At 34.9% G+C, this 26,712-nt stretch overlaps 2 protein-coding genes across 4 annotated transcripts; one reads left to right on the plus strand and one right to left on the minus strand.

The window, feature by feature from the left end:
• Positions 1–67: 67 nt before the first annotated feature.
• zcchc4 (zinc finger, CCHC domain containing 4) lies at positions 68–25,031 on the minus strand. 3 transcript variants are annotated; one of them, XR_015503533.1, is made up of 13 exons: positions 24,855–25,017; positions 24,646–24,767; positions 23,105–23,187; positions 22,681–22,959; positions 22,173–22,253; positions 11,875–11,947; positions 11,644–11,791; positions 7,284–7,387; positions 7,076–7,197; positions 3,491–3,511; positions 3,310–3,361; positions 3,090–3,213; positions 68–522 (listed from the first exon to the last, which is right to left on the minus strand). XR_015503533.1 is itself a non-coding variant. In NM_001113599.1 (13 exon segments), coding segments are annotated over 13 exon segments (1,455 nt in total). In that variant the 5' UTR covers positions 24,949–25,031; the 3' UTR covers positions 77–425.
• si:dkey-219e21.4 lies at positions 12,216–22,211 on the plus strand. The gene is made up of 7 exons (XM_087276285.1): positions 12,216–12,281; positions 12,676–12,839; positions 15,220–15,309; positions 15,514–15,741; positions 15,848–15,867; positions 15,989–16,131; positions 18,674–22,211. Exons 2-7 carry the CDS (start codon positions 12,687–12,689, stop codon positions 19,270–19,272), a joined length of 1,233 nt encoding a protein of 410 aa, XP_087132411.1. The 5' UTR covers positions 12,216–12,281; positions 12,676–12,686; the 3' UTR covers positions 19,273–22,211.
• Positions 25,032–26,712: the final 1,681 nt, after the last annotated feature.

The raw sequence follows: 26,712 nt of genomic DNA on the forward strand, positions 1-26,712 counted from the left end.
TTTCAGTGTGTACATAATGATCTAACAAGAATGGATTTGTTCTTCATGAAAAGATAACATCAATGGATCGATTCTGCAATATTCAGGTGAAATTTTATTAGAAAATACTATTTGCATTTTTTAAGAATATAATGTCAAATTTATCCACAGATGGCTTCTGAAAAAAAAGCATCTTTGAAGTGTTACACCAGGCCGTTCGCGAGGTTTGTTCACACAGCCTGTCATTAGTACTGAGAAGGTATTACTGTATAATAATCTTTGTGATGAACGCATAACCAAGATGGCAAAAAAACAACTATGGCGGTAATTCCATAACAGCCTTCTGCTATACAGTCAGGTTTAACACCAGCTTACTGGTTCACACTTTTATGATGTATTTTCAGCAGCCACAAAACCACTGTTCCCATGATGCACTGCGTGTAAGATTAAGTAGCTCTTCTTTTCTGCTTGTTCTTAGCTCTGGATTTGCCTGCTTTGTGTTTCGACAGGCCTGGAGCTCCGCGGTCACCCGACACAAGCATTCTGTTGGCAAAATGAGTACAAGAGAATGGTATAACTATTAAAAGACTTGAAGAACCAGTTTATATTAATGCTGAAATCACTGTTGTTCATGTACAAACAACTTATTGAAACAGTATAAATTAGTACAGCAAATGATTCCCAATGTCTGGAGAGGTTTAGTGATATTTAGGAGGCATTGTTAGAATTAGTGCAGCTAATAGCTATTCTGGCATACATTTATGAGGGTTCAGTAACTAAATGACAGTTCTTTTTACATTTCTAGCCTAGAAACTTTCTAAATAGTGTAGAAAGTTGTGAGAAATGAAGTTATTCAATAGAAAAATCTTATGAATTGGATACTGTATGAATGAAAAGGAATTGCTGGTTGTGTACAGTAGAAGTCAGAATTATTTACCCCCCACCCCCCTTCTTTTACAATTTTTATTTTCTTTTTTAAATATTTCCCAAATGATGTTTAACAGAGTAAGGACATTTTCACAGTATGTCTGATAATATTTTCTTTTGGAGAGTTTTATTTGTTTTATTTTGGCTAGAATAAAAGCAGTTTTTTATTTTTGATAAACATTTTAAGGTCAACATTATTAGCTCCTTTAAGCTATTTTTGATAGTCCACAGAACAAACCATCATTATACAATAACTTGCCTAATTACCATAACCTGCCTATTTAACCTAATTAAACTAGTTAAGCCTTTAAATGTCACTTCAAGCTGTATATCAGTGTCTTGAAAAATATCTAGTCAATTATTTACTGTCATCATGACAAAGATAAAATAAATCTGTTATTAGAAATGAATTATTAAAACTATTATGTTTACAAATGTGCTGAAATAAAATCATTAATTCATTTTCTTTTCGGCTTATTCCCTTTATTAGTTCGGGGTCACCACAGCAGAATGAACCACCATGCCTTATCCAGCATGCCTTTTCAGCCTTTTCTGCAAACCATCTCTAGGAATATATCCAGCAAATATGGTAAAGTATCATTAGTTTGATTAGGTTATGAATTGTGAACTTTCTATTGAAACTGAATTTTTTTTCTATATTTGAAAATATTTAGTATTATTTTCTTTTTGGCTTAGTCCCTTTATTAATCCGGGATCGCCACAGCGGAATGAACCGCCAACTCATCCAGCACACTTTTACGCAGCGGATGCCCTTCCCGCCGCAACCCATCTCTGGGAAAATTTTCCCTTGAAATTATGAAGAAAAATGTCATAATTGTGCATTAAAATGTTCCTTTTTATTTCAATTTATTTAAATAACATGTTTAATACAGTGTTATTTTATATATACTATTGGATTTTTACAAATGTTTTATTTCATTTTCATCAAAGTTTTGTAAATATGTATTCATAAATGATAACATTATTATTATAGTTTAACACAAATGTTTATTATGATTAACCAACTTCCCCAATTGTTTGTAAACACAGGGAGTTTACATGGGATGGCTGACTGCATTAGGAAGTGGTGCGCTGACCCTCGGGCCTGTGTTTGTTTCCCACTTCTAGACCATCCTGGGATCTCGCTGGGCCTTCAGTGCCATATGAAACATAGTCAAATCAAGCATCTCATCGCCTTCTCCATACGCAATGGACAGATAGAGAAATGATGGCATGACTGACAGGTGCCCCCCACCAACTTCTTAAAGGGACCGTTCACCTTAAAATTAAAATGCACTGACCCCCAAGTGGTAACACTTTGTGTTTTTTGTTAGAGACAAGAAGAAGACCATTTAAAGAATGTTGAAATCTGGTAGACTTTGACTTCCATCGTAGAAAAAGAATACTATGGAATTCAAGGAACCTATTTCAGACATTCTTGAGAATGTATTCTTGTCTATTTAACAGAAGTCAAGCAGATGATGACATAATTGTCATTTTTTGCTGAACTATCTCTTTATGGACATGAACGTTCCTATTCAGTGGGTATTTTAATTCTAATCATGATTTCTTTAAAGTGACGATTCACCCAAATCTGAAAATTCTGTCAGCCTTTATTTGTTCCAAACCATTTGAATTTAAAAGAAGATATTTTAAAGAAAGCTGGAAACCTGTAACCATTGACTTCCATACTATGGAACTCGATCTTTACAGCTTTCTTTCAAATCTCATCATCTTTTGTGTTCAACAGAATGAAGAAACTTATAAAAATACCACCCAAGGGAGAGTAAATTGTGAGTAAATGTTTAATAAATGATACATTTATTAATATAGTTTAACAAAAATGTTCATTATAAAGTTTTTTTTAGTAATTTTCTCCAGAGCTCACACCAGTGTTATTTTAGTATTAGCAATGATATTGGCAAAGTTAAATATTTTATATTTATTTATTTATGTTCGTGCTGTTTTTATTGCATACACATGCACATATAGTACAGTCAGTAATGCACAAGAGCTCAATTGAATTAAGCTTGTGAATTGTATGACAACTAGCTGAAGTATTACTATGATTTGTTTTATTCAGTTTAAGTTTAATTTAATTTAGTTAGTGTACATTTTAAATAATGAAAGTTGTTTGTTTGTTTTAATGACTATCATTCATGATAGCCCTATTTTTTACTCACCGTTTCTTAGGACAGGCTCTGAGTTTGTGTTTTTGGCTGCCGCAGTTAAAACAGCCGGTTTGCCTTTGACCACAGGGGTGATCAGGAAGAGCACAGCGACCACATGAGGAACAGTGACGCCACGCTGGACAGAGAAACACAGTTAGAAGTAAGTGCTGAAGCAAGAATAAACGCACTCGGAAACTTTCAGTCCAAAGAACTCAAATGGAGGATTGCTTACAGGGCTTCACACACCGTCCACATTCATCACAGTGTCTCCATTCTCGTCCATCCTGTGAGATGAAAAGTGAAACATCTTTGAGTCTGCTCATATTTTAAAGACTTTGAGTTAAACATGAGTTTTTACCTTTGATGGGCACATGTCACACTTAGGGCAGTGTTTGTTTGCTGCTGACACATACCTCTCACAAACACTGCAAAATCTAAAAAAGATTAAGAAACATCAGTGGTAATTTTTAAACGGGTTTAAAGGAGTTTATACAACTTTTATTAAAAGCGGCATTCAACAATTAAATGAACAATTGAGTGCATATTTAGAATATAGGATTTTGTATTTCCAGGAATGAAACCAGTGGAATGCAAGCTTATTAATTAATTAACAATTCATTTCAACTAAAACAAAGCTGATTAATATCTTCTTAGTTATTTTTTATAGTTAAAACTACATTCCTTAAAAATGTAATCAGATTAAAAATGGATTCACTGAAATTTCAAATTCTACATAAACTAAGAAATAAAGTACTGATGCAAGAGTATTTCCTCCATATTCTGGTGAAATTGACCCTTCGCTAAGCCCCGCCCTCCTAAGTTACTGTTGCTACGCCTGTCAAACTTTTGTGCCTGGCATGTCTATTACAATATCTAAGATATTCCCAGGGATATAATTAAGATTTTAAGATTTAAGATATCTGAGAAAACCAGACGAAAAAGGACTGCAGTATGCATTACAGGGATATATCTACTACATAATAGGCAACCGATTAGAAAAAAATCTAAATTTTGGTTAGCCTAGCCGCCTCATACGCTGACCAACAGCTCGGTTCATGCTCAGCAGGAGAGGTGAAATCTAATGATAACAAATTAAACCGCGACTTCTCTTTTTTTAGCCAAAAAGCCTGATAGTTTAATTGTTGTGCAATGAAATAGAGCGTTACTAACCCACGAGGAAACACGCATGGACTGTGCTTCAACATAATTCATTCATAGAAAGATCAACCAGAAAGGGGAAATTGATGGATTTGTGCTGAATATTAGCATCACTGACCCATAAAATTGTAAAATAACGTTACCTATAAATGTCAGTATGTTTGTGTGCTCTTTATACAGTTTCTATTCTAATTAGCAGTTAAGTGGAAGAAATAAATAAATTGAAATGCAAACCAAAGTATAAATAGCAGAAGTGAACAAATAGATTTTCCCCACCAGCAAATATTAATCCCACACAAAATATAAAGCAGACACTAACCCGATATAACATCGTCACCAATGACTAAATCTCCAAAAGACAGACGAAAACATCAGTGAACTGCTCTGACATGGACGCTTATGAATGACTGAAAAACAGCTGGGGGGAAAGTATATTGATCGCAAGTGCCCAGTTTGGGATCACATCTCGGTTTTGTTCTGTTGATTTTTAATTTTTAAATATTCCTAGCTTGAAAAAGGTGGAAATATGATTGCTATTAGTATGATTATGACGAAGGCTTAAGCAGAGCAGTGCTCATAATATCTAGCGAAAAAAGAAAAGAAAAAGACAGCGGTGAAACATAACCTGCTTTGTATTTTCGTAGGAAACACAATTTAGATCTGTTTAGGGTAAGAGCTGTGCGAGTTATTGCCGTCTATGACTGTCAGGAATATCGAAACAAAACCAACTTAACTCCGCTTCTTTTAATCCATGCTGGCATTTCTCCCCCTGGGTTTTTTGATTTTGAAAAGGAAAACAATTCCACCACCCAGTCCAAACTTTAAGGATACCGGGTGTCTGATTTGCACAATGCATATGCACAACGCTTTGACCTGTTTCCCTCACTCGAAAGCTTGACAGAGCTCCTGCGCGTAGGTACGGTTGCTAAGCCATGATTGGTGGGTGGCTGTGTTTTAGCCAAGGGTCAGTTGTATTGAAATATGTATATTTACATGAAATGAATAAGATTATAGTGCAATGTAATATAATAAAGATTAGTAGTATTTAATTTATTTAATTAAAACCTAAAAAACTTACATACATATTTGTTTCCTAACAGTTTAACATTTAATTTTATTCTGGAATTTTTTCAAGCTACATACATTAACTTTCATAAAAATTTCAGATGATGATGTTTGATGAAAGACGCTCAAAAAGTGAGATATTTATTTTTATAGTCTCGGCTTATATTTAAAGTTTAGTTCCTCCTAAAAACACACACACACACACACACACAACCACACACATTTGGTGATGGCAGCTTAAAGGTGACTGGTGGAGAATGAAGTCACAAGCATTGCTCAGGAGTGATGTTTTCACAGATTCAACAGAGTAAAAATCTTGATGCTTCTGTGGGTCTCGTCTATCAAATCTGATCTTTACCTTCTGTTTTCTATTGGATTTAAGTCAGGAGGTTGGCTGGGCCATTCTACAGCTAGATTTTCTTTCTCTGAAAGCATTTGAGAGTTTCCTTGGCTGTGTTTTGGATCATTGTCTTGCTGAAATGTGCACTCTGGTTATCATCCCGACAATGTAGATGTTGGACTGAATCAGCTAATATTAATTTACACTGAGGAAAGGCAGAGGGTTGCTGAATAACTACTGAGAGATTTCAGCTGCTGTCTGGGCATTCACTGCCCTTCTACACCTCTCTTTTTTTCATGTGTTCAATACTTTTTCCCTGCATCATTTCATTTTATTACACATAACTCAATTTGTAAACTTAAAGTCAACAGCACCTTTAGAATTATGTTTTCTGAGGAAAATGGTGCTGTGTTGAACAGGCAGATTTAACCAATAAGCAAGGTAAGCGACCGCTTAGGTCCCCAGGAAATCTTGGGGGCCCCAAATAAATATCTAGAAATATAAATTATGCCTACAAACTATATATAACATCATTTTCTTTGTATAGTAAGACAAACACATACATTTTTACATAATTAAATATTATTTAATATACAAACAAATCAATTTTTACATAATTAAATATTATTTAATATACAATAAAATATAGTATTGTTATAATGTTATAATATCCACCACCCTCAATCATAGAGCAGTCAAATTTATAAAAAATGTATTATTTTTTAGTTGTGAATTCATTTTAAGTAATCTAATAATTTAAAATGTAAAGTTTTCATTGAGATAAAATGTAGAAAAGAAGATCGAGTGATATAAAACACAGCTAAAAAAAAAAAAATTGAATTAAAGTAAAAAGGGTGCATTTCAGGACTTGGGGCTTCATACTGGAGTTGCTTAGGGTGCCCTAAATCAAGATGTAAAAAAGAAAACTAAATTCAAAGGGGGGCTAATAATTCTGACTTCAACTGAATGTATGTATATACATACGTACATATGTACACACACACACACACACTGTATATATATATATATATATATATATATATATATATATATATATATATATATATACACACACACACACACACACATACATTTGTTTCTCCTCTGAGTCAAAGCTGAGTGCACTAAAGAAAAAAAGGTTGCACCTGTATCCTTTGCTCATTTTTTGAATAGCATTAATAGAAACTATTGGCTAATAACTTCACAAGACCTCCAAAAGTGCATCTGTTATCTGGGCTATCTTGTCTCCTCCCTCCTCACAGAGAAAAAAATGTGACCACTTCCTGTACAGCAGCACATTATGGCTTTTCAGAATTTACCAGGGTGACATCTGTGCTCACTTTTAAAAGTTTAGTTCCTCCTAAAACAATGCCTTTTAGCCTTGGGTCAAACAAACCTGAAAGCGTTATGAAGAAGGAATGTGTTTTAAATGCACCTGTAACCTTCAGCCTCTGGTAGAATGATATCTTTGGGGCTCAGGTTGGTGAAAAGTCGAACAGGTGATTGTTTACGGCCCGTCTTTCCATGTTTATACAGAGGGTGGTTATCATAATCGACCTGAAAACAAATAAACAGCATTGGACTTTTACTCCCTGTAGAGTTCATGTGTTATTTCATTCATTAATATGATATTCCTATATTACCTGGTAATCCAGCATAGAGAACGAGGGGAAACACTCAAGGATACGGGACTCGAAGAAGTACGGGAAAATCCAGATCATTGGCATCTCAGCTGAAGCATCACTCACTGAAGATTATATCAAGAACAACAGGTAAACAAATATATAAAACAATCTTTTAATACACATTTACTCATCCTCATGCAATTCCAACCCTATATTTTTCTTACTTGGAATATTAAAAAAAGAAATTTGTTTTTTTCCCCATGTAACCATACAAACATATGCAGAACTGTATGTCCTACTGCACCCAACCCGGTCTGAGCTGGGATTGGACCGGGCATCCTTTGTATGAGCGTTGGTTGTTCTAACAAGGAGGCTAAAGACCATGGCCCTTTAGCGTCTGTTGTTACAGCACATTTTGTGGTCAGAGGAGTGGGGTTTACCTGCATAGCACTTCGCTAGCTGGCCTCCGATACAAGTTTTTTTAAATATTCATGACAAAGGAGCAACCAGTAAAATCTACTGCTATTTCTCTGTTCACCATTTGCTGAAGATATCAACAAGTAAGAATGATACGATTGACTACACCTCATTCCACCTGAAGGGCTCCTTCTCTTTCTTGGAAAGTCAAAATAGGAATTAAGCCAAACCGCAAAGGTTACTTGTTTTTTGTGTAATTACAGTAGAGCTTCATGTTTCAACCTTCAAAAGCTACGCTGAAGTACTACAAAACCTAAAATGGTCAGTGTCTTAACATTTTAATTCATGTTCATCTTTAGAATACAAATTGAAATGAAATTCAAAGGATTGTTCACCCAAAAATGAATATTTCCTATTATTTTACTCACCCACAGGTCATCCAAGATGTAGTAAAACATTAAAGAAGATTTTGAGCTGAATTTGTGGTCCTAGGTCATTCTGACAATGTAAGTCAATGGTGAAAATCTTTTGAGATTAAAACCAAACACATACAAACAAGTCCAAATCAATGGCCATGGCTCATGATGACATTCTAAGGTCTTGTGAAGCAACATGATCGATCAGTGTATGAAACTGAACCTTATATACAATCGTAGCTTTAATCCACAGCCTGGTCAAACAGATTTTGGCGCATTTGCAAATATAATCTGATTGTAGCACGGTCATTTTAATGATGAATGTGTGAGGGCTAGTGATGAAATTACCAATATTTATCAGCAAATTGAGTCATCTGGCTTCCTGTCCAGTCATGTGCATTCGTCATCAGATTGACTGGACTACAATCGGACTACATTTGCACATGTGCTGAGAACAGTTTACCAGGCTGTAGATTAAAGCTAATAATATTGTATATTAAGTTTAATTTCTAACACAGACTGATCATTTTGCTTCACAAGACCTCAGTGTCACCAAGCCATTTTTGTATGTGTTTACGTTTATTCTCTAAACTACGATCATCATTTACTGCCATTATAAAAATCCCCACAGATTCAGTTTAAAATCTGTTCTACTGAATAAAGAAAGCCACTTTCATCTTGGATTACTTGCATGAAATTAACAGGAAGTTGTTCATTGTAATTGGAAAATAATAAAGCTACAAGAATAAGTTTTTTTGCATTTGTAAAATAAAAATTACTTTATTCAACAGTTTCTTCTCTCTGTGTCAGTATATTGCGCACGTTGATCTGTATGTGTGTCCCACTGGGTTGTCTACTGAAGTCTTGTCGCCCATCCAAGTTTTAGGAACAACAAATAATAACTTGACTTCTAGTTAATCATTTAGTATCTGAAGGGGCTTATATGAAAGGCAAAGGCCTCTAGATTAAGATTATTTTACCAAAATAAAATATGATCATGCCTTGATTTTAAATCATTTAATTAGGACAGTAAGGTCGAACTTTGCTTACACAAAAGTCTTGTCACTTTGCATAAATAGCATACAGTATAGAATATAAAGTCATGGTGCAGTGGAAAAAATAAATAATATTGTGTATGACTCCCATGAGCTTGGAGGACTGCATCCATACATCTCTGCAATTACTCGGATAACTTATTAATAAAGTCATCTGGAATAGCAAAGAAAGCGTTCTTGCAGGACTCCCAGAGTTCATCAAGATTCTTTGGATTTATCTTCAATGCCTTCTCCATCTTACTTCAGACATGCTCAATAATGTTCATGTCTGGTGACTGGGCTGGCCAATTCTGGAGAACCTTGACCTTTTATGCTTTCAGGAACTTTGATGTGAAGGCTGAAGTATGAGAAGGAGCACTATCCTACTGAAGAATTTGCCCTCCCCTGTGGTTTGTAATAGGGCTGCACGATTCTGGCAAAAATGTGAATCATGATATTTTTTGCTTAAAATCAAGATCACAATTTTGTCATGATTATGTAAATGTTAAATAAAGGTTAATTTGGTTAGCGTATTATTATTGTTAATTCTCAAACATATGGCAAAACAACAATAATATTAGACCTATGTGTAGGTCTACTGTTGCTTAAAATGCTACATTTTGTATAGTCATTATGGTGGACTTGAACAGACGTTCAATATGTCCTGTTTGTTAATTCACAGTAAAATTATGACATCAGAATATAACTATTCATAATTATAAAGTTGATTTATTATGTTTAAGACGTGCTTAAACTATTATTTTCATGCACAACACTTTGTGTTCGCTATGAAAGGAAAAAACATACTAAATGCTTTTCGTAATCATTACTCTAAAATGCCATATGATCATTTAAATGATGTGCAGCCAGGTTTCACTTTCACTTCCGAGTGCGGCTCATGGCTGCTGTCACTGTGAGAAAAAATACACACATGCAAATTAAACCTCCTGCTCGGCCATCAAACGATCACTCTGTGCAACAAACTGAACGTTATTTACAACTTCATTTCCTGTAATTCACAGCCCATGCAGGTTGTGTTCACAAAAGTAGGGGTCATGCGTGCACACACGAGTTCTCGGTAGTAAACAAACAGTGCGTCAGTTCACGTGTGATTTCGCGGCAGCGAATCCATCATTACATGAAGACAGAAATGACATTTTTGGGGGAATTATACCTTATGAAAACAGTATGTGACACTCTTAACGCCATTTGAAGGTGTCAATGCTGCTGTGAAGACTTGTGCAACTGCCTTGCTTTTCTCCTGACCTTGAAAATAGAATTGGCTGAATCGTAAAAAAAGCTGAATTAAGATCGTGCGTAGGGTCGAATCGAGATCGTGATCTTTTTTCGATTAATCGTGCAGCCCTAGTTTGTAATGTAATGGGCAGCACAAATGTCTTGATACCTCAGGCTGTTGATGTAACCCCAAACCATGATTTTTCCTTCAGCAAACAGAGAATCTTGGGTTTATGTGAGTTCCAATAGGTCTTCTGCAGTATTTGTGATGATTTGGATGCAGTTCAACAGATAATTCATCATAAAAATCTACCTTCTGCCATTTTTCCAAATGATCAACTAGAAGTCAGTTTATTTTTGTAGCTCTTACAACTGGGATCGACGACAAGACTTTTGTCAGGTAGTGTAAACCACCTTTTCAGTTCATATGAGTAGATATTTGGATCCAGATGCAATATAAAACTAGTATGTTTGTGTAGTGTTCATCAATTGGTACTTGTACTTAAAATCAACTACTTAAAATGTTTAATTTTCAAATTGCTTTTACTAGGTTAATCCTTACTTTTACTTTTAGGTGTACACTTTTAAGTGTTTGATTATGTGATTGTGAACCATAAAAAAATAGCCTAATGTTGCACAGGTATATTTTGTCAATAAATACAATGCATTGTTGTTACGACTGAAGTTTATTTATTTATTTATTATTGCCAATTGCACGTCTTTTTCTTTGTCCCGCCTTCCTGTTGTTTTTCTGTTATTCCATAGGCTCCCATACCGGGGTGATCTTAAGTTCTGATTGGCTGCTGGTCTAAGAGGCATGTATATAAAGGAGCTTCCAAAGGAGCCCAAAATGATTAATTTTACTATAATGCCACAAACTATTAGAATACTAAGTTCAATTCAATTCCTGTTCATTTATCAAAGAAGCTTAACATAGTTCTAGTAAAGTCCAGATTTAAGTAAATATCAAGTTCCATGAAAACATTTTGTACATTTCCTACCATAAATATATCAATACTTTGTATAAAAAAAAAAATATCAATAATATGTATTGGTAATTACTTATTAGTATCAACTTTAAGGGCAATTTTCTAATTATTTAGATTTTTTTGAACCCTAACATTCCAGATTTTTAAAAAGTTGCATCTTGCCCAAATATTGCATTTATTTATTCAACTTTTTCAGGTGACCTCACTTTCTAAAAATTGACCCTTGCGACTGGTTTTGTGGTCACATACAGTGTACTTAACTGGGAAAGCCTGCAGTTCCTCATACCTTTATTCAGATTTTTCCAGGTCATTGATATCTGAGAGAAACTGTTGGCTAGTGGCTTCACCAGGCCTCCAAATGGCGGGTCTGTTATCATGACTAACTTCTCTCCTCCTTCCTCTTGCAGAAAGCCTTGAAAAAACTTGACCGCTTCCTGCAAAACAGCACAGAATGACTTGGCGCACCATGTGCTATACCGTGACCACATTTGACGCCGACAAAGTTTTGCTTCTGTACCTCATCATCAAAGAAGTGATGGTTAAACATATTATAGCGACAGAACTCATCCTGTCCATAAAACTGGCAGTACCTATAAGAGGGGAGAAATACAATAGGTTGTTGAAAACACAAAATGAATGTAAAATGCAAGCATCAACATGCACTTCAAAATGGCTTAATGAAACCCACAATCTGATGTTATTTCCAAACCCTGCAGGTCAACAAGTTTAGAGCCGAGCAGACATATTCCTGTCAGTTATGAAAGACAGTAAAAGTGTGTACACACACATAGGCATACGCAGCAGGCTTTGGCATGTTAAAAAGGGGCTGAACACTTTTTCCAACACATTCCACAGACAAGCACACCACTGCATGCAGGAGGAAGAAATCAAACGCATTCACCAATTCTCTCATCAGTATCTCAGGTAAGTTGTTTTAATGCATTATATTATAGCACGTTTTATGCAACACTGATTTACATGATCAAAAAAATAACACTTGATATACAGTGTCAATGCCTATATTTAAACGATATGTGCAGACAACACAAAAATCTATGTATGATTCAGATTTTCAAGTTTATATTAAGGCTATGCACGTGATGTGTTCTAGGAAAGTCTAGCTGAGATATTTTAGCGCAGTTGTGAAATGTAAAAAGGAACTGCTTTGTACGTGCTCAGCTGATTTGGTCAGATAATTTTGGTGCTCAGTCATCTGCTTTGTGTATTTGCATGGCATGCACGGGATACGATTATCAGAACTAAAGGCCACCGAAGTGATGTTTGTGAGGGTTTACTAATTATTTTCTGTTCTGTTTAGTGAGTTGATAAATGGCAGAGAAAGACTTCAGGCCTTTATCAGAGGAAACCAGTTCCTTCTGTCTGGCTACTGAGGCTCGTTCGGGGGTACAAGTCACGCAACCCTTCCCACGCTCTCCAAAACTAATCAAGAGAACTGGAGCCGTCTCTCCAAAACCCTTTGAGGTAATGACAGATTTTTTTTAACCAGTCAGGCAGCCTACAGTACCTGAGACAACCTACAGGGGTCGTGCTAGTAGCTTTGTTTACAGACTGCAACAATAAAAATGACTGTTCAACCTGCACAGCCATTCAAACATTTGAGGATGGCAGGAGTTCTAAACATTTTTGTAAAAGTCTCCTTTATGCTCACCAAGGCTGCAGATCAGATGCAGTAAACTGTATTATTGTGAAACATTATTACAGTATAAATAACTTTTTAAATATAAATTAATACATTGTTTAGCTTCATCACTCCAGTCTTCAAAGTCAGTGTCTTTTGAAACAATATATATTGTATATATATATATAGATTAAAATGAACAAAAAGTATAGCCCTCTTGTGAAATTTTAATACTTTTGTCCCAAGAGCTGTTTAATGGAAAACATTTCTTTACACATATTTAAACACTAGTTTTAATAACTAATATCTTAAGACTAAATAACTTTTGTCTTTGCCATAATGACAGCACATATTTTACAAGTTATTTTGCAAGATACTAGTATTCCACTTTTATTTAAAAATCACATTTATAAGGGGTTTAAACAGTTCTGCAGAAACACCTTCATCGACATTCTGCCTTTGTACATGTCATCAATAGGGTGAAGCCCCGCCCATTAGTCATGATCTTTCCCTCATTAGTCTTGTTTTTGAGTCTGTCACTATGCTGACACATAGGCATTTGTAGCTCCACCATCTTTTGAAAAATGTTCAATCTCATTTGAATTTAAAGTGACAAAAAGGGGCAGTTTCAAAGAGTTATAAAACCTTATTTGTGGGCTATTTTGAGCTGAAACTTGTGGTTCTTATTTCTAGCAGTGGTGCTTATTTCTGTTCCTTGGTCCTAAAAACCACTGCCTTCATGCCTTCTTCGTCTCAAAGGGCTTTTTCAGTTTATTCATGACAATTTGCTTTTGTATAATGTTATTATTTTTAGCAGTATTATTTATTATATGCATATGTATATTTATTTTATTAAAAACAAGCTTAGATTTGCCCACCTGTCAGATTTTGGACCATATGGGGCACAGCAGGTGTATTTGGCTATAACTAGGGCCAGACGGAATCTGCGGACATTTTTTGCTATTTCTGCAGAGAATTTTGGTAAAAATCTGTGGATTTCTGCGAAATTATTTTGGGAGCATCCAGCGAGTATCATAATTAAAACGTTAATATATGAAATAAAAAGTAATAAATTACTGAATAAAAACGGAATAAATTCAGATTTACACATTTACTCAAGTAAATCAACAGAATTAATGATGTTCTAAAAATCGCCAGAAATCTGCGGAAAATCGGCGGAAAATCGGCGGAAAATCTGCGGAATTCTGCTCGTGCAGATTCCGTGTGGGCCTAGCTATTACTCTTTTTTTTTTTTGACCACACTGCGTTATTATTGTTCATTTATTTGTTTGCTGGAAATTAGAACTGAATTTAGAAATAGTTTTAAAAGAAATCTTTGCGCTTAACAAACAAAATTAATTATGTAGGCTAATTGATATATGTGCGTACAACACCATTTCCTTATCCACGAAAGAGAAAGTGAAAGTAACGAATAAAGAGGCTCATTCTTTTATTTCCGTGCTGCAGATGATCTGTTTAACTGTTTTCTCGCTAGTGAAGTGCTCAGTTTTTCCATTTACAAAGTCGTCATGTAAATAGCAAATGCGCTATGGCGCGACGCAACTGACTCTTAAAGGGAATAGGGGGTAAGACTCTAATTGGTTATTCTCAAAACACACTTATAACTCATTAAGAGAATAAGCTCAACTCTGTTAGACCATGCTCCGCGAGGCAAAGCAGGTTTTTCCGTCCTTAAAATAGCAAAAGTGGATTCTAAAATGCCCTTAATGATTTTGCGCCCTGCGCTTTGGACTTTGCACCAAGATCGATAAAAATAGAGGCCAATGAATTTTATTTTGATCATTTAAAATATTTTGAAGCAGTAAACATGTCTGGCTAAATAATTCAAATCAATCATCGTCATAAATCAATCAATCAATGATTTTAAAACCTTGACTTTTCCAAACCGCAGTATACCTTGAAAATGATTATCATCCCATGCCTACTAATAATATTGACCTCGGCAGTTTTTCCAGCCAAACTAAAAGAAATAAGTCTTTCCCCAAAAGAAAAATATAATAGGAATTACTGTAAAAATGCTTTTGCTCTGCTAAAAATCACTTGGGAAAATTAACACACTTATGATTAATTTAACACGCCACTGTTTATTTAACATATTAAGCCTTTAAAAAATATTCATTACCTAAACTCCAAACTTTGATATTATTACTTTGCTTCAAACTTTTGAACAGCAATTCAAAGTCTAAACAATTATGTGTACAGCTGCCAGTCTTGTTGGAGGACTTGAAGAAGGAGAGGAAAAAAACAGAATCTCATCTGGAATCTGTTAAAAAGCGGCAAGCAAACCTCACAGTAAGTCAAATTGTTTTATATATGACTTTAACCACATATTAGAAAAAGCTGACATATTTTGAGTGAAAGATTACAAAAATTTTTTAATCACATTCTCATAAAGTATTCAAAACTGAAAGTTTACCTAAATGTGAAAATCTTTAGCTCTTTTGTAAACGACTATGATTTCTAAAGTAACTGCTGAATTGTTCATCTCTGGTGAAGACGAGTTCAGAGGCGATGAAGCAGCAGGTACAGGAGTGCTACGAGGGTCTACATTTGGCTCTGCAGGAGGATGAGCGGGCCGTTCTGGACATGATAGAGCAAGACCGCCGGGAAACCAGCAGCAAACTAAATCGAATTCTTCAAGACTGGAATCAGCACCTCTGTCTCCTGCAGAAGCACATCTCCTGCATGCAGTTGGTACAAAGCCCAGAGGAGGCCGTGAAGCAGGTAACCATTAAAGAGCAAAACTCTTTGGCCTCATTTCATTGAAGTAATCTGATTGAAGAAGCACAGGGATCACATATATTGTCTTCTCCATGTTCTCTGTTTTCAGCCATTTCCTGAGGATTTTACGTAAGGCTAACTATTTCATCAGTTTTATGATTTTGTGGCAGGGTGTTAATGCAAATAGATTTGTAATGTAATGCAACTACTGTGAATAACTGAGTTTTATGTGTACCACTTGAATGTATAGATTGGCAGGCTGTCGTAAGAAGCCGGACCCCGCTGAAGGGGAAATCAAAATGAATGAGGAAAGAATCCTGAAGCTCATGAAGGTTCTTAGAAACATCTCAAAAGATCTGAAGGCCCAGCTACAAAGAAAGAGCCTGCTTCTGGGTACAAAGCACTTTTGGATAACATACACAAACATGGGGCCCTATCATACAGTCTGCATGATAAGGCGTAAGACGTGTTTGGTGCAATTTGTTGCAATTTTCAGACCAGCGCAACCCTAATTTTCACGTTTGCGCCATGTTGTTTAAATAGCAAATTCATTTGTGCCACTTTGTGGACTCATGGGTGGGCCCACACGAAATCTGCACACGCAGAAATTTACAGATTTTTAGCTCATCATTGAGTCTATTTATTTATTTTATAAAATGTGTGTAAATTTATATTTATTCAGTTTTTTAAAATATTAGTTTTAGAAATATTATTGACTAATATAAAAATGTTCATATGATTTATTTACAATGCAGTTTGTAAAGTCATATTTTCTGTATTTTAGTAGATGCATTATATGAGACTTGCTTTGTTTACCAAATAAGTGAATCTAATTGGATTGGCATTGTAAGTTTAAAAGGTATTATTTTCTTATTTCATATAGTTTCGTATACAAGTTTTTAAGTTACGATACACCCAAAATCATTTCACATAAATCTAGAGATTCTTTACAAAATTCTGTGCAGAAATATAAAAAATGTCTGCAGATTCTGTCTGGCCCTCCTCATGGCTGATTAAAATATTGCAAAACATATTATTTTTTACATAAATATTAAAGACCACTGCCTCCATGCCTTCTTCGTGTCGGGGGCTTTTTCAGTTTATTCATGACAATTTGCATTTGTATAATGTTTTTATTAGTAGTAGTGGTATTATATGCATAGTTATATTTGTTTTAACAAAAACAAGTTTAGATTTGTCTACCTGTGGGGTTTTGGACCATATGGGGCATAAGAATAGGATGCGTGTTTGGACATAACTCTTTTGGAGCACACTTCATTTTTATTATTTATTAGTTTGCTGGAAAATAGAACTAAATTTAGAAATAGTTTTGAAAAAAATCTTTGCGCTTAACAAACTAAATTAAATATGTAGGCTAATAGATGTCTTCAGTGGAGTGCATACGACACCGTTTCCTTATCTACAAAAATGAAGGAGTAAAGAGTAAAAGTAAAGTAGAGCATGTGCTGGGGCGCAGAGTGCATTTTTCCATTCTTAAAATAACAGAAGTAGATTTGGAAACTTTGCATCATGCGCTTTAGACTTTGTGCCTAGATTATTAAAATAGAGCCTATATAGTTGAAATCAAATTAGTAGCCCCCACTGTTAAATTTAAACTCTTATATTTTTTCTACTTTTGTTTAAACAAGGCAAGATTTTTTTCCAACACATTTCTAAAAATAATTGTTTTAATAACTAATTTCTAATGACTGATTTATCTTTACAATGATGACGGTACATAATATTTTATTAGATATTTTTCAAGATGCAAGTATTCAGGTTATTTAAGTTAGGGTGATTAGGCAAGTCATTGTATAGCAGTGATTTGTTTTGAAGCTAATTGAAAAATATTGCTTAAGGTGGCTAATAATATTGACCTTAAAATGGTTTAAAAAAATACATAAAAAAAAAAAAAAAAAATATATATATATATATATATATATATATATATATATATATATATATAAACACTTTTATTCCAGCCGAAACAAATAAGGCCTTCTCTAGAAAAAAAAATACATTATCAGAAATACTGTGAAAATAGCCTTGCTCCAATAAATATTACTTAAGAATGTTTAAAAAATAATAAATATATTAAGAGGAGGGCTAATAATTTTGCCCTCAACTGTATATACACGCTATATACTGTATAGTACTTTATACATTTTTTCTTGTAGATATATTGTAAAAATAGGGAGTGAGCGAGCATTGTATACGACCGTTCAAAGGTTTGGGGCTTATAGGATTTAATTTCTTTTAAAAATAAATAAGTATGATCAGAATTGGCCGTAAACACGCTTCGGATGTTACAAATGATTATAAATTGTTACAAATAATTCTATTTTAACCTTAATTGGCAGCTGCTTGAGCTTTATTACAACTATTTCTGAAGGATTGCGTGGGACTGATGACTGCAATAATGATGAACATTATTGGATCATTGAATGAATACATTATGTTTTATTATATAATGTATACTTTATTTGATATATATAATGTGTTTATTAACATGAACTAATAATGAACAATGCTCGTACAGCAAGCATTTATTAATCATAGTAATATCCCAATTTATGCCTGTTAATTAACGTACCAACATCAACATAATCTAAAAATAATCAACTTTAGTTTCATTAACTAATGTTTACAAAGATTAATAAATACAGTAATGAATGTTTGTTTATGCTAGTAAATTCATTACTAGTAACCTTATTGTACAGTGTTACCACCTATTGATTCTGAATTTTTTAAGGACCTTTGACCACCCTGAATTGTTTTACCTCTCTAAAACTATTATAGAGCATGCAGTGCATATGAAAAATATACATCTAATTTAAGTCTGTAGTGCATGTTTATGCTCTAATATAATATTAATGATATAATTAGTCCATGTGGTGAGTAAATCAGTGAATATCCTTGCATTTCTTTTCAACAGACTCCTGTAATGTGGCGATTGACAATCAGACCTGCCACAAGCAGATCAAGGTGAGCTCAGATGGACGTAGTCTGTGTCTGTCCCCAGAGGAGCGCGGCGTCCCCAATGAGCCTGTGAGGTTTGATCAGCTATACTGTGCACTGGGATCTACTGCTATTAAATCTGGCCAGCAGTACTGGGAGGTGGATGTGCACTGCTGTCCGTCATGGGCTGTGGGCATTACCTACGGCAGCTTGCAGAGGAGAGGAAGAGACAAAGGAGCCAAACTGGGGCGAAACAGGTGCTCGTGGAGTCTTGAGTTTCAGAATGGGAATCTGACAGCCTGGCATAATGATCGACACATGCCGCTACCCGTCACTGCAGCTCGGGCAGCACCGAACAGAGTCGGGGTGTTTGTGAAGTACCAGAAGGGTCGTGTGGTGTTCTATGATGCTGAGAGCATGAGGACGCTGCAGGAGTTTTCAGCAGTGCAGACAGCTGTGTTTGACAGAGCGCATCATCAGTTTACTGAGCCGCTTTACCCAGCGTTTCGCTTCTTTTCACCCAAAGATAAGCATACAGGCCATCATCATATGCAAATATGTGACCTTAGTCTTTAATACAGGGTGTCCGCGGGGTCTTAAAATGTCTTTAATTTCAAAAACTACATTTAAGGCCTTAAATTCACTCAAATATTGCCTTGTAGTTCTTAAGGCATTTTAAACAGCTCTTAAACAATTTATCTAAAAAAAAAAACTTTGAACAAAACTTCATTGATAACTTGATTTACCAATATGGTTTAATTAACTAACTTACAATAACATTTGTTTAAAAGTTATCTGTTTATTATAGCCCATATGTGCTGAGGACACAGACCTGGACAGACTGTTGTGAACACATTTACATTATTATAGTTTTTTTTTTCTTTGTTGAAAATAATATGCATATACAGAACTAGGGTTTGCTTGTTTGACACATTATTTTTAAATATGTGGCTAAGAATTGTTTTGGATGGGGCAAGTAAACATCTTTTCTGGGGCCGTTAGAAAAAATCCTTAGTGTTTAACCCTATATAAGTCTGAAATTTCCTTCATAATGGACTTATAAAAACCCTGCGGAAACTATGTAATAATGTTTGAAGACAACTACAACTCCGATTTTTGGGGTCGGTACATTTTTCTAACGTTTCTGAAAGAAGTCTCTTTAGAATTTATATAGTTAAAGTGAAATCGAAGATTCATTCAGAAGCTAAAACCTCTGAACTTTTTTCATTGACTAAACGGCAAAAGCACCCGTTTTTAGACAAATGTTTTGTCTAAAATGTTATTTTTATATAATATATATACTATTTTTTATACTACTAAACACTCCACTTTAGCACGTTATCAATATACTTAAGTCTGCTTCAGCCATAGTATGACAGCAAAGTTCCTTGATTACCATAGTGCTGGGTGTAACAGCAGAAGACTTTAAATAGAAAAATGACTGCAATGATTTATTGAATTTTTGGAGCGAGATGCTAACAGTTCCTGCCAGATCCGGAGATCGGCTAAATAAATTTAAAAAAATACTAAAACTCAACTGTTTAACTCCAGGGGAGTTGTACAATTCGTATATTTCCCCTCAAAAAGTGGAGTTTCCTTTAAAAACAACACTTTTTGTCAAGTTTTTTTTTGTGAATACAAGTGAACATTTTAAGCTTAACAGTTACATATACAACCTGAGTTATGGTACCAAAGTATTATAAATTCAACCAGTTAAAAAGTACAGTGGCATTACCAGTATTTTGAAGCCTCAGTATTTCAATAGTACTACCATAGTACTGGTAAATATGCAACTCTAATATATATATATAGAATATATAATGCTTTATAAATAATAGTGACACAATTTACTGGATTGACAAATTACAGAGCTGGGGCCTGTACCATGAAGCCGGATTAGCTGACTAGCAAGTTAAAGTAAGTTTCAGTTTAGTTTGCACTAATTCTGGGTTTCAGGTACAATGAAGGCAGCACAGCTGTTTGTTGTCATGGAATCTTACGGTACACAGCTAACCTGCTCCGAGACAGGTTATGTTCTGGTTTAGAGATTGTAAACCGAGCACATTTTATATACAGATGCAATTTAAAGCTTTTTTTCAGGAGATAAAGCTTAAAAAAGACGACCTATGAGCTTAGATTTCTGATTCTCTGTATTCCTGTACAGTACACACATAATGTCAACCATACAAAATAACCTCACTTACTAATAGGGCAAACTTTTTCTTTTAGCTGTCCTCTTTCATGGACAGCTCTTTTCATCTTGCTGTATAAATAGTTTTGTATTTTTTTTACATCTTTTAAATAATGGGTTTAAACAGATTAAAACATAAAAAATAAAAATTTCAACATCTTTAGAAAACCCTAAACTTAAAGAGCCCCTATTATTATGAGTTTTTGAAAAATGACCTTCCATGCAGTGAAAAACATGGCTCTAAGTGAAGTGAAATATCCAGGCTTAAATCTGAAAGTGCACCATATTTAAAATTATTGATTCATTAATAAAAGAGTTGACTCATAGTAGTTTGAATGAATCACTGCTGTAACAAATCTTTGTCGGTGTGATATCGATACGAAACTCAATCCCTGCCCATCTGTTGAGTGCGCAGACCTGGAAAAATTGATCAGTTTCTTCCTCCATTTCACAAGTGTAAGTAAGTGCAATTAAAATGGTTGCCTCCTTGTTTTCTCTAGCTTTCAATTTATGATTTTAATTGTGTTTTGTTACTTGTAACCGCTCCACTGTATCTAGTTAACTCTTTATATTCTCATATCGCGTCTAAAGCCATGTTAAAAACGTGACGTGTGTCGCTTTGTTTATGGATTTAAATGCGTTTGTGAGCTCGCAATCTACTTACGTTTGTCGTTGCTATGGCCACCACCATCAGCTGTTCCTACACATGTGCGGCGGTCAAGTTTCAAATTAGTTCAACTTTTGCCACCTGAATGTGTGTCATGATTAAGAATAGAGCAATCTGCTGGTGTTAAACTGCATTGCTTTAATGCACTCCTGCATTGGGCTCACACATACACTCTGACTACTTCAAAATTGTTAAGCTGTGGTGGGCATTTCTCTCTGTCTCACGCTGACCACAGCTGATCAATCGCAATAGACTGTGTCATCTAACCAGTCCATGCAGATTAGCTTCGCACTAAGGAGGTGTTTGGAAACAAATGAATTGCTGAGCAAATCATAGGGGAGTTGTTGGGATAATTAGGTAAAAATAAATGCATATTTTGAGACAATGAAAGCGTTTTTTAACCTTGCATGCATATCAACAAGTTGTTGGAAACCCCCAAAAACCAAAATATGTCAATTTTTAATGCATAATAGGGGCTCTTTAATGTTGATTACACTTCACAGATTCAAAACAATTTTGAGCATCAATTCATAATTCACAGTCTGTAAGAAAAAAAGTAACCCTACTTTTTACATTTTATCCTTGTATTTTTAAAGAATTGTGTTGTATTATATTTACCTGTAATCAATGTCCAGCAATAAACTCCTTATGACAGGACTCTTGTCTTCCAGATTCCGCATCTTAACCACCTCATGTAAGCTGTGAATTGATAATAGACTAAATATAATTGATAAAAACAGAACTGTCAAGTTAGATATGCATTGATTGAATTTACTATTTTGATTGGATCATGTCTAGAAGCACTTTAAAATTTATAGAAGTTGAGAGTAAAACAGAGTGTCTCATCATTATATTATTTTAATATCAATATAGAATATATTTTAATCAACATTATAATATTGTTGGTGTCATTGGCGTCTTTCCCAAAATGGAATATTGTATGCTATATAAATCCTCTAAATGATAAAATATTCTAGATGATTACATTTTTATAAGTGCATTTAAAACAAGTGCCTATTAATGACAAATCCAAACAACTCATTGTACTTTTTAGGAGTACAGTACAGTACTCTATGTTACCCAAGACACTAGTTTTCCATCCATATTAGTAACAGATTACACTTACCGTGGTGTTCCTACGCAGAGCAATTTCCGGAAACCTAATGTACTGAGTGTGTCCAAGAGGAAATGACAGCTCCGCTCTGCAAACAGATACTGTGCATTGCTCTTCTTGTTGTCCAGAGGACTCAGCAGTAAACTGGGCTTCTTCAGCCGCTGAACTGTGACGTCCTCAGAAAGTGCCCTATGCTTAGTATGATTCATCCATTCTCCAGGGAGGATCAACAGCTGGCAGTCCACACAAAACCTTCTCTGCTCCAGTGGGAGAGAAGCAAACTCGAGAAATCTGCGTCAGGAAGAAACTAGACTTTAGCTAGTCTCTGTTGTAGCATACCAGTGTTATTTAAAGTCTTTTTTTTTTACATAAACACTTTAAAAATGATAATTGATGAGTGTAGCATGGCTTAATTTTGAAAATAAAAGTCATTTACCTGGAGTAGTATTGTTGATGAGTGAAAAGAGGCTTTTTAGAGCGGTTCTGTTCCTCTCTGGCCAGCATCCTTGCTTCTGATATCTATATCATGAGTAAAATGCAAATATTTACACAACTGATTTTTATATCTTTAATAATGTTTTAAATACAGGTGATACTTGTGTTAGCTATCAAATTTTCTTAATGTAAACTTAGCTTCTTAACATATTAAGTTCTACTAAATAACATTAGAGGTGACACAATGGGTAGCGATGTCACCTCACAACAAAAAGGTCGCTAGTTCGAGCCCTGGAAGTAAATGAGTGTATGGGTGTTTCCCAGTGATGGATTGCAGCTGGAAGAGCTTTGCTGTGTAAAACATATCCTGGATAAGTTGATGGTTCATTCTGCTGTGGCAACCCCTGATTAATAAAGGGACCAAGCCAAAAAAGAAAATAAATGAATAAATAAATAACATTACCCGTTCTTTCATTTTCTTTTCAGCGTAGTCCCTTTATTAATCATAATACATGCATTTAACATAAGTAGACTTTTATTGTTCTATTGTATATAAACAGTTTATAAAGTCCGCCCACAAACACAAATACATTTTAACTACATATTTTTACTATATCATGGCCATTAAAGCCTGATGTGTCAAATGCGAATATATATTCTTAAAATTATAAATGTACAACTTTAGAAAAACATTAAGTCTTCTTTTACCTGTTTAATGGGTTAAAGCATCACATTATAAGTGTAATATAACTTCATTTACAACACCATTGTACAAATGAATTTGTTTTATTTTTAGCAAACAATAATGACTCTTTGAAATGATACCTAATTCTATTATACATTTGAATAATCACATATCACAATAAGTATGTTGATCTGTTGCACTAAAAGATGATGGAACATTATTTTTCTGTAAAATATTTATTTATATAGATAAATATTAGACTTTACTTAAAAAAACATCATTCGAAACATTGAAGTCAGCAGTTTGCTTGCATTCATTGTGCTTTTTCAATCTTCATTCATTTTCTTTTTCGGCTTAGTCACTTTATTAAGCAGGGGTCGCCACAGAGGAATGAACCGCCAACTTATCCAGCATGTGTTTTACGCAGCAGATGGCCTTCCAGCTGCAACTCAGCACTGGGAAACACCCATACATACTCATACACTACGGCTTATCCAGTTGACCTGAACCGCATATCTTCGGACTGTGGGGAAACCTGAGCAACCAGAGGAATCCCACGAGAACATGCAAACACCACACAGAAATACAAGCTGTCCCAGCGACCTTCTTGTTGTGAGGCGTTTGTGCTACCCGCTACGCCACTGTGACACCCTAATGTGCTTTCTATGAATATTAAATATTAAACATCAGCGGATTTAATTCAATGTTGACGACAAAATATAGCCTAATGTTGACCATTATATTAAATTCATATTACTTTATTCATTAAATAGAACTTTAGACATCCGCTCACAGATAATGTACAACATGACGTTGGTTAAAGAAACACAAGCTCAATTTTCGTTATGAAAACTAACCTTCTCGTCTGCCCACTGAAAAAAGTTGCAGTCTTTTCTGTCCCGACAAGCAGAGCACGCGTAAAACCTCCTGCCTTTTTCTTCTTCTCCGTGGCCAGTTTTCTCGAAAAGCAGAGCGGGTCCTGAGAAATACAAGTGTTGTTTTTTTACATCATTATTTTACAGTACAACATGTGGCAGAGCAGCAATATTATTTCATTATCTCATACCATGAGGACATCGTGGTGCAGTTTTGTCACTTTCTTTTTGAACAATGACTTCAATTCCGCCGCTTTCCACGACATCATCCGCTGTTTTGCTCATTTTTTGCGAGAACTATTTCAAATGAGAATCAAAATAACACTCACATGCATGACAGGAGGCTGCCATAACAGCGCAAACCACGCCCCTTACGCGAAAACCCCACCCCGCTGCTGTGACACGCGCGATTTCATTGGGCAACGTAGTTACTTGTCGTCTGAGAAAGAAGTTCAGAGTGCACATCAATCAAGTTCGTCGTTGATGAATCCATCGTTGACAAACGGTAAAAACTTCTTTCTTAATAATGTGTAATATTAATAATTTAATACTTGGAGATGTGAGTGTATGTTTTTTTCATTTTTTATAGTGTTAATTTTATTTTTTTAATCTTTATTTTTATATTTTCGATCGCCCTCATGAGAGTACGATTGTAGTGCCAAAGACCAAGCTGCGGATCTAAAGATAAAAAATATATTGTTTTTTCATTTAACACGCAAATATCGTACACAAAGTCTTTCAAAAATTTGGGATCAGCAAGAATTGTAATTTTGTTTGTAGAAGAATGCTTCAATTCATGACCATTCAAAGCAGCAACTTTTTTTTTTTTTTTTTTTGTGGATACTCACAAAAACAACAAAACCTTGCTCTTATAAACTTTCACTCACTTATCTCATCTGAGGTGATCTTTAGGTAAAAATGCTTCATCAAAATATTGAATGAATCTGAGAACAAAGTCTACATACATGTCCTACAGATTTCCTATATGTTTTGCTGACAGATCATTTAGAATACTGCTGCATCATTGTTGTAAACATTTGATATTTCTAAATGTAAAATAAAAATATCTAACATTTCTGCACACTTCTGTGTTTTTTTTTCTATAGGCTCATTACAGGTGCCAGCACAATGTTCATGTTCGACCAGGCATGGCTAGTCAACGACGCCTGTCAAAAAACACATGCTCTGGGGCAAAAAATGGTTTGCACTTCGGTAAAGACTGTAGTCAAAAGGGGAGGATCAAGTAGGTGAGTTAGAAATGTCACAATTGGAAAACATTTTAAGTTTTTTTTTTAAGTTTAAGAAATTTTAAGTTTCTTTGTGTGATTTGTTTTTATTTTTCAGGAACAATGATCCCCATATTCCCGCTTACTCAACCTCTGTGCGCTTGTACAATGTGCATTGAGGCACAAGGTTGTAGGGGTCACTGTAGTTGTGTAGTTGCCACCACCGCAAGAGCTAACGCTGGCTGTAGAGATGCCACCATGTCAGAGGCTGAGCTGCCAGTTGCCACCAGAGCTATTGCTGCCCTATGCACCAGAGTTACTGTCAACAGAACCTCTCACAGAGCCTCAACCACAGTCAGACCCATTCCAGCAAAACTGCCAGAGCCTGTGGTGCTAGAGCTGGCAGATTTGCTGCTGCCATAGCCAATGCTTCCAGAGCCACCGATACCACCACCTGAGCTCCAAGATTGGCCACCTCTGCTAAAGCCAACTAACTAACTAACTAACTCCTATCAGAGCCACTCTACCTATTTCTAAAGTGAGGACAAATTATGCTTTATAAATCCCTAATAAATGACAATAAAAGGCTCAGTGTCAAATGAACAGTATATCTTTGTAATCCTAAAAAATAAAATTACTGTCAAGTTTAAATATTGCAGAATAACAGGAGTGTCAAAATACGACATAAAATTGGATAAAAAACAACAACAATATAATAATTTAACAATATATTATGATACAACATTATAATGTTATTTAGCGAAGTTTAAACTGTACTGTAACTTTATTTTAGTTAAGATTGCAAAAATGTATTTTTCATTTG

The sequence above is a fragment of the Danio rerio genome, chromosome 12 (assembly GCF_052040795.2).
Source record: "Danio rerio strain M-AB ecotype USA chromosome 12, GRCz13ab, whole genome shotgun sequence".
NCBI lineage: Eukaryota > Metazoa > Chordata > Actinopteri > Cypriniformes > Danionidae > Danio > Danio rerio.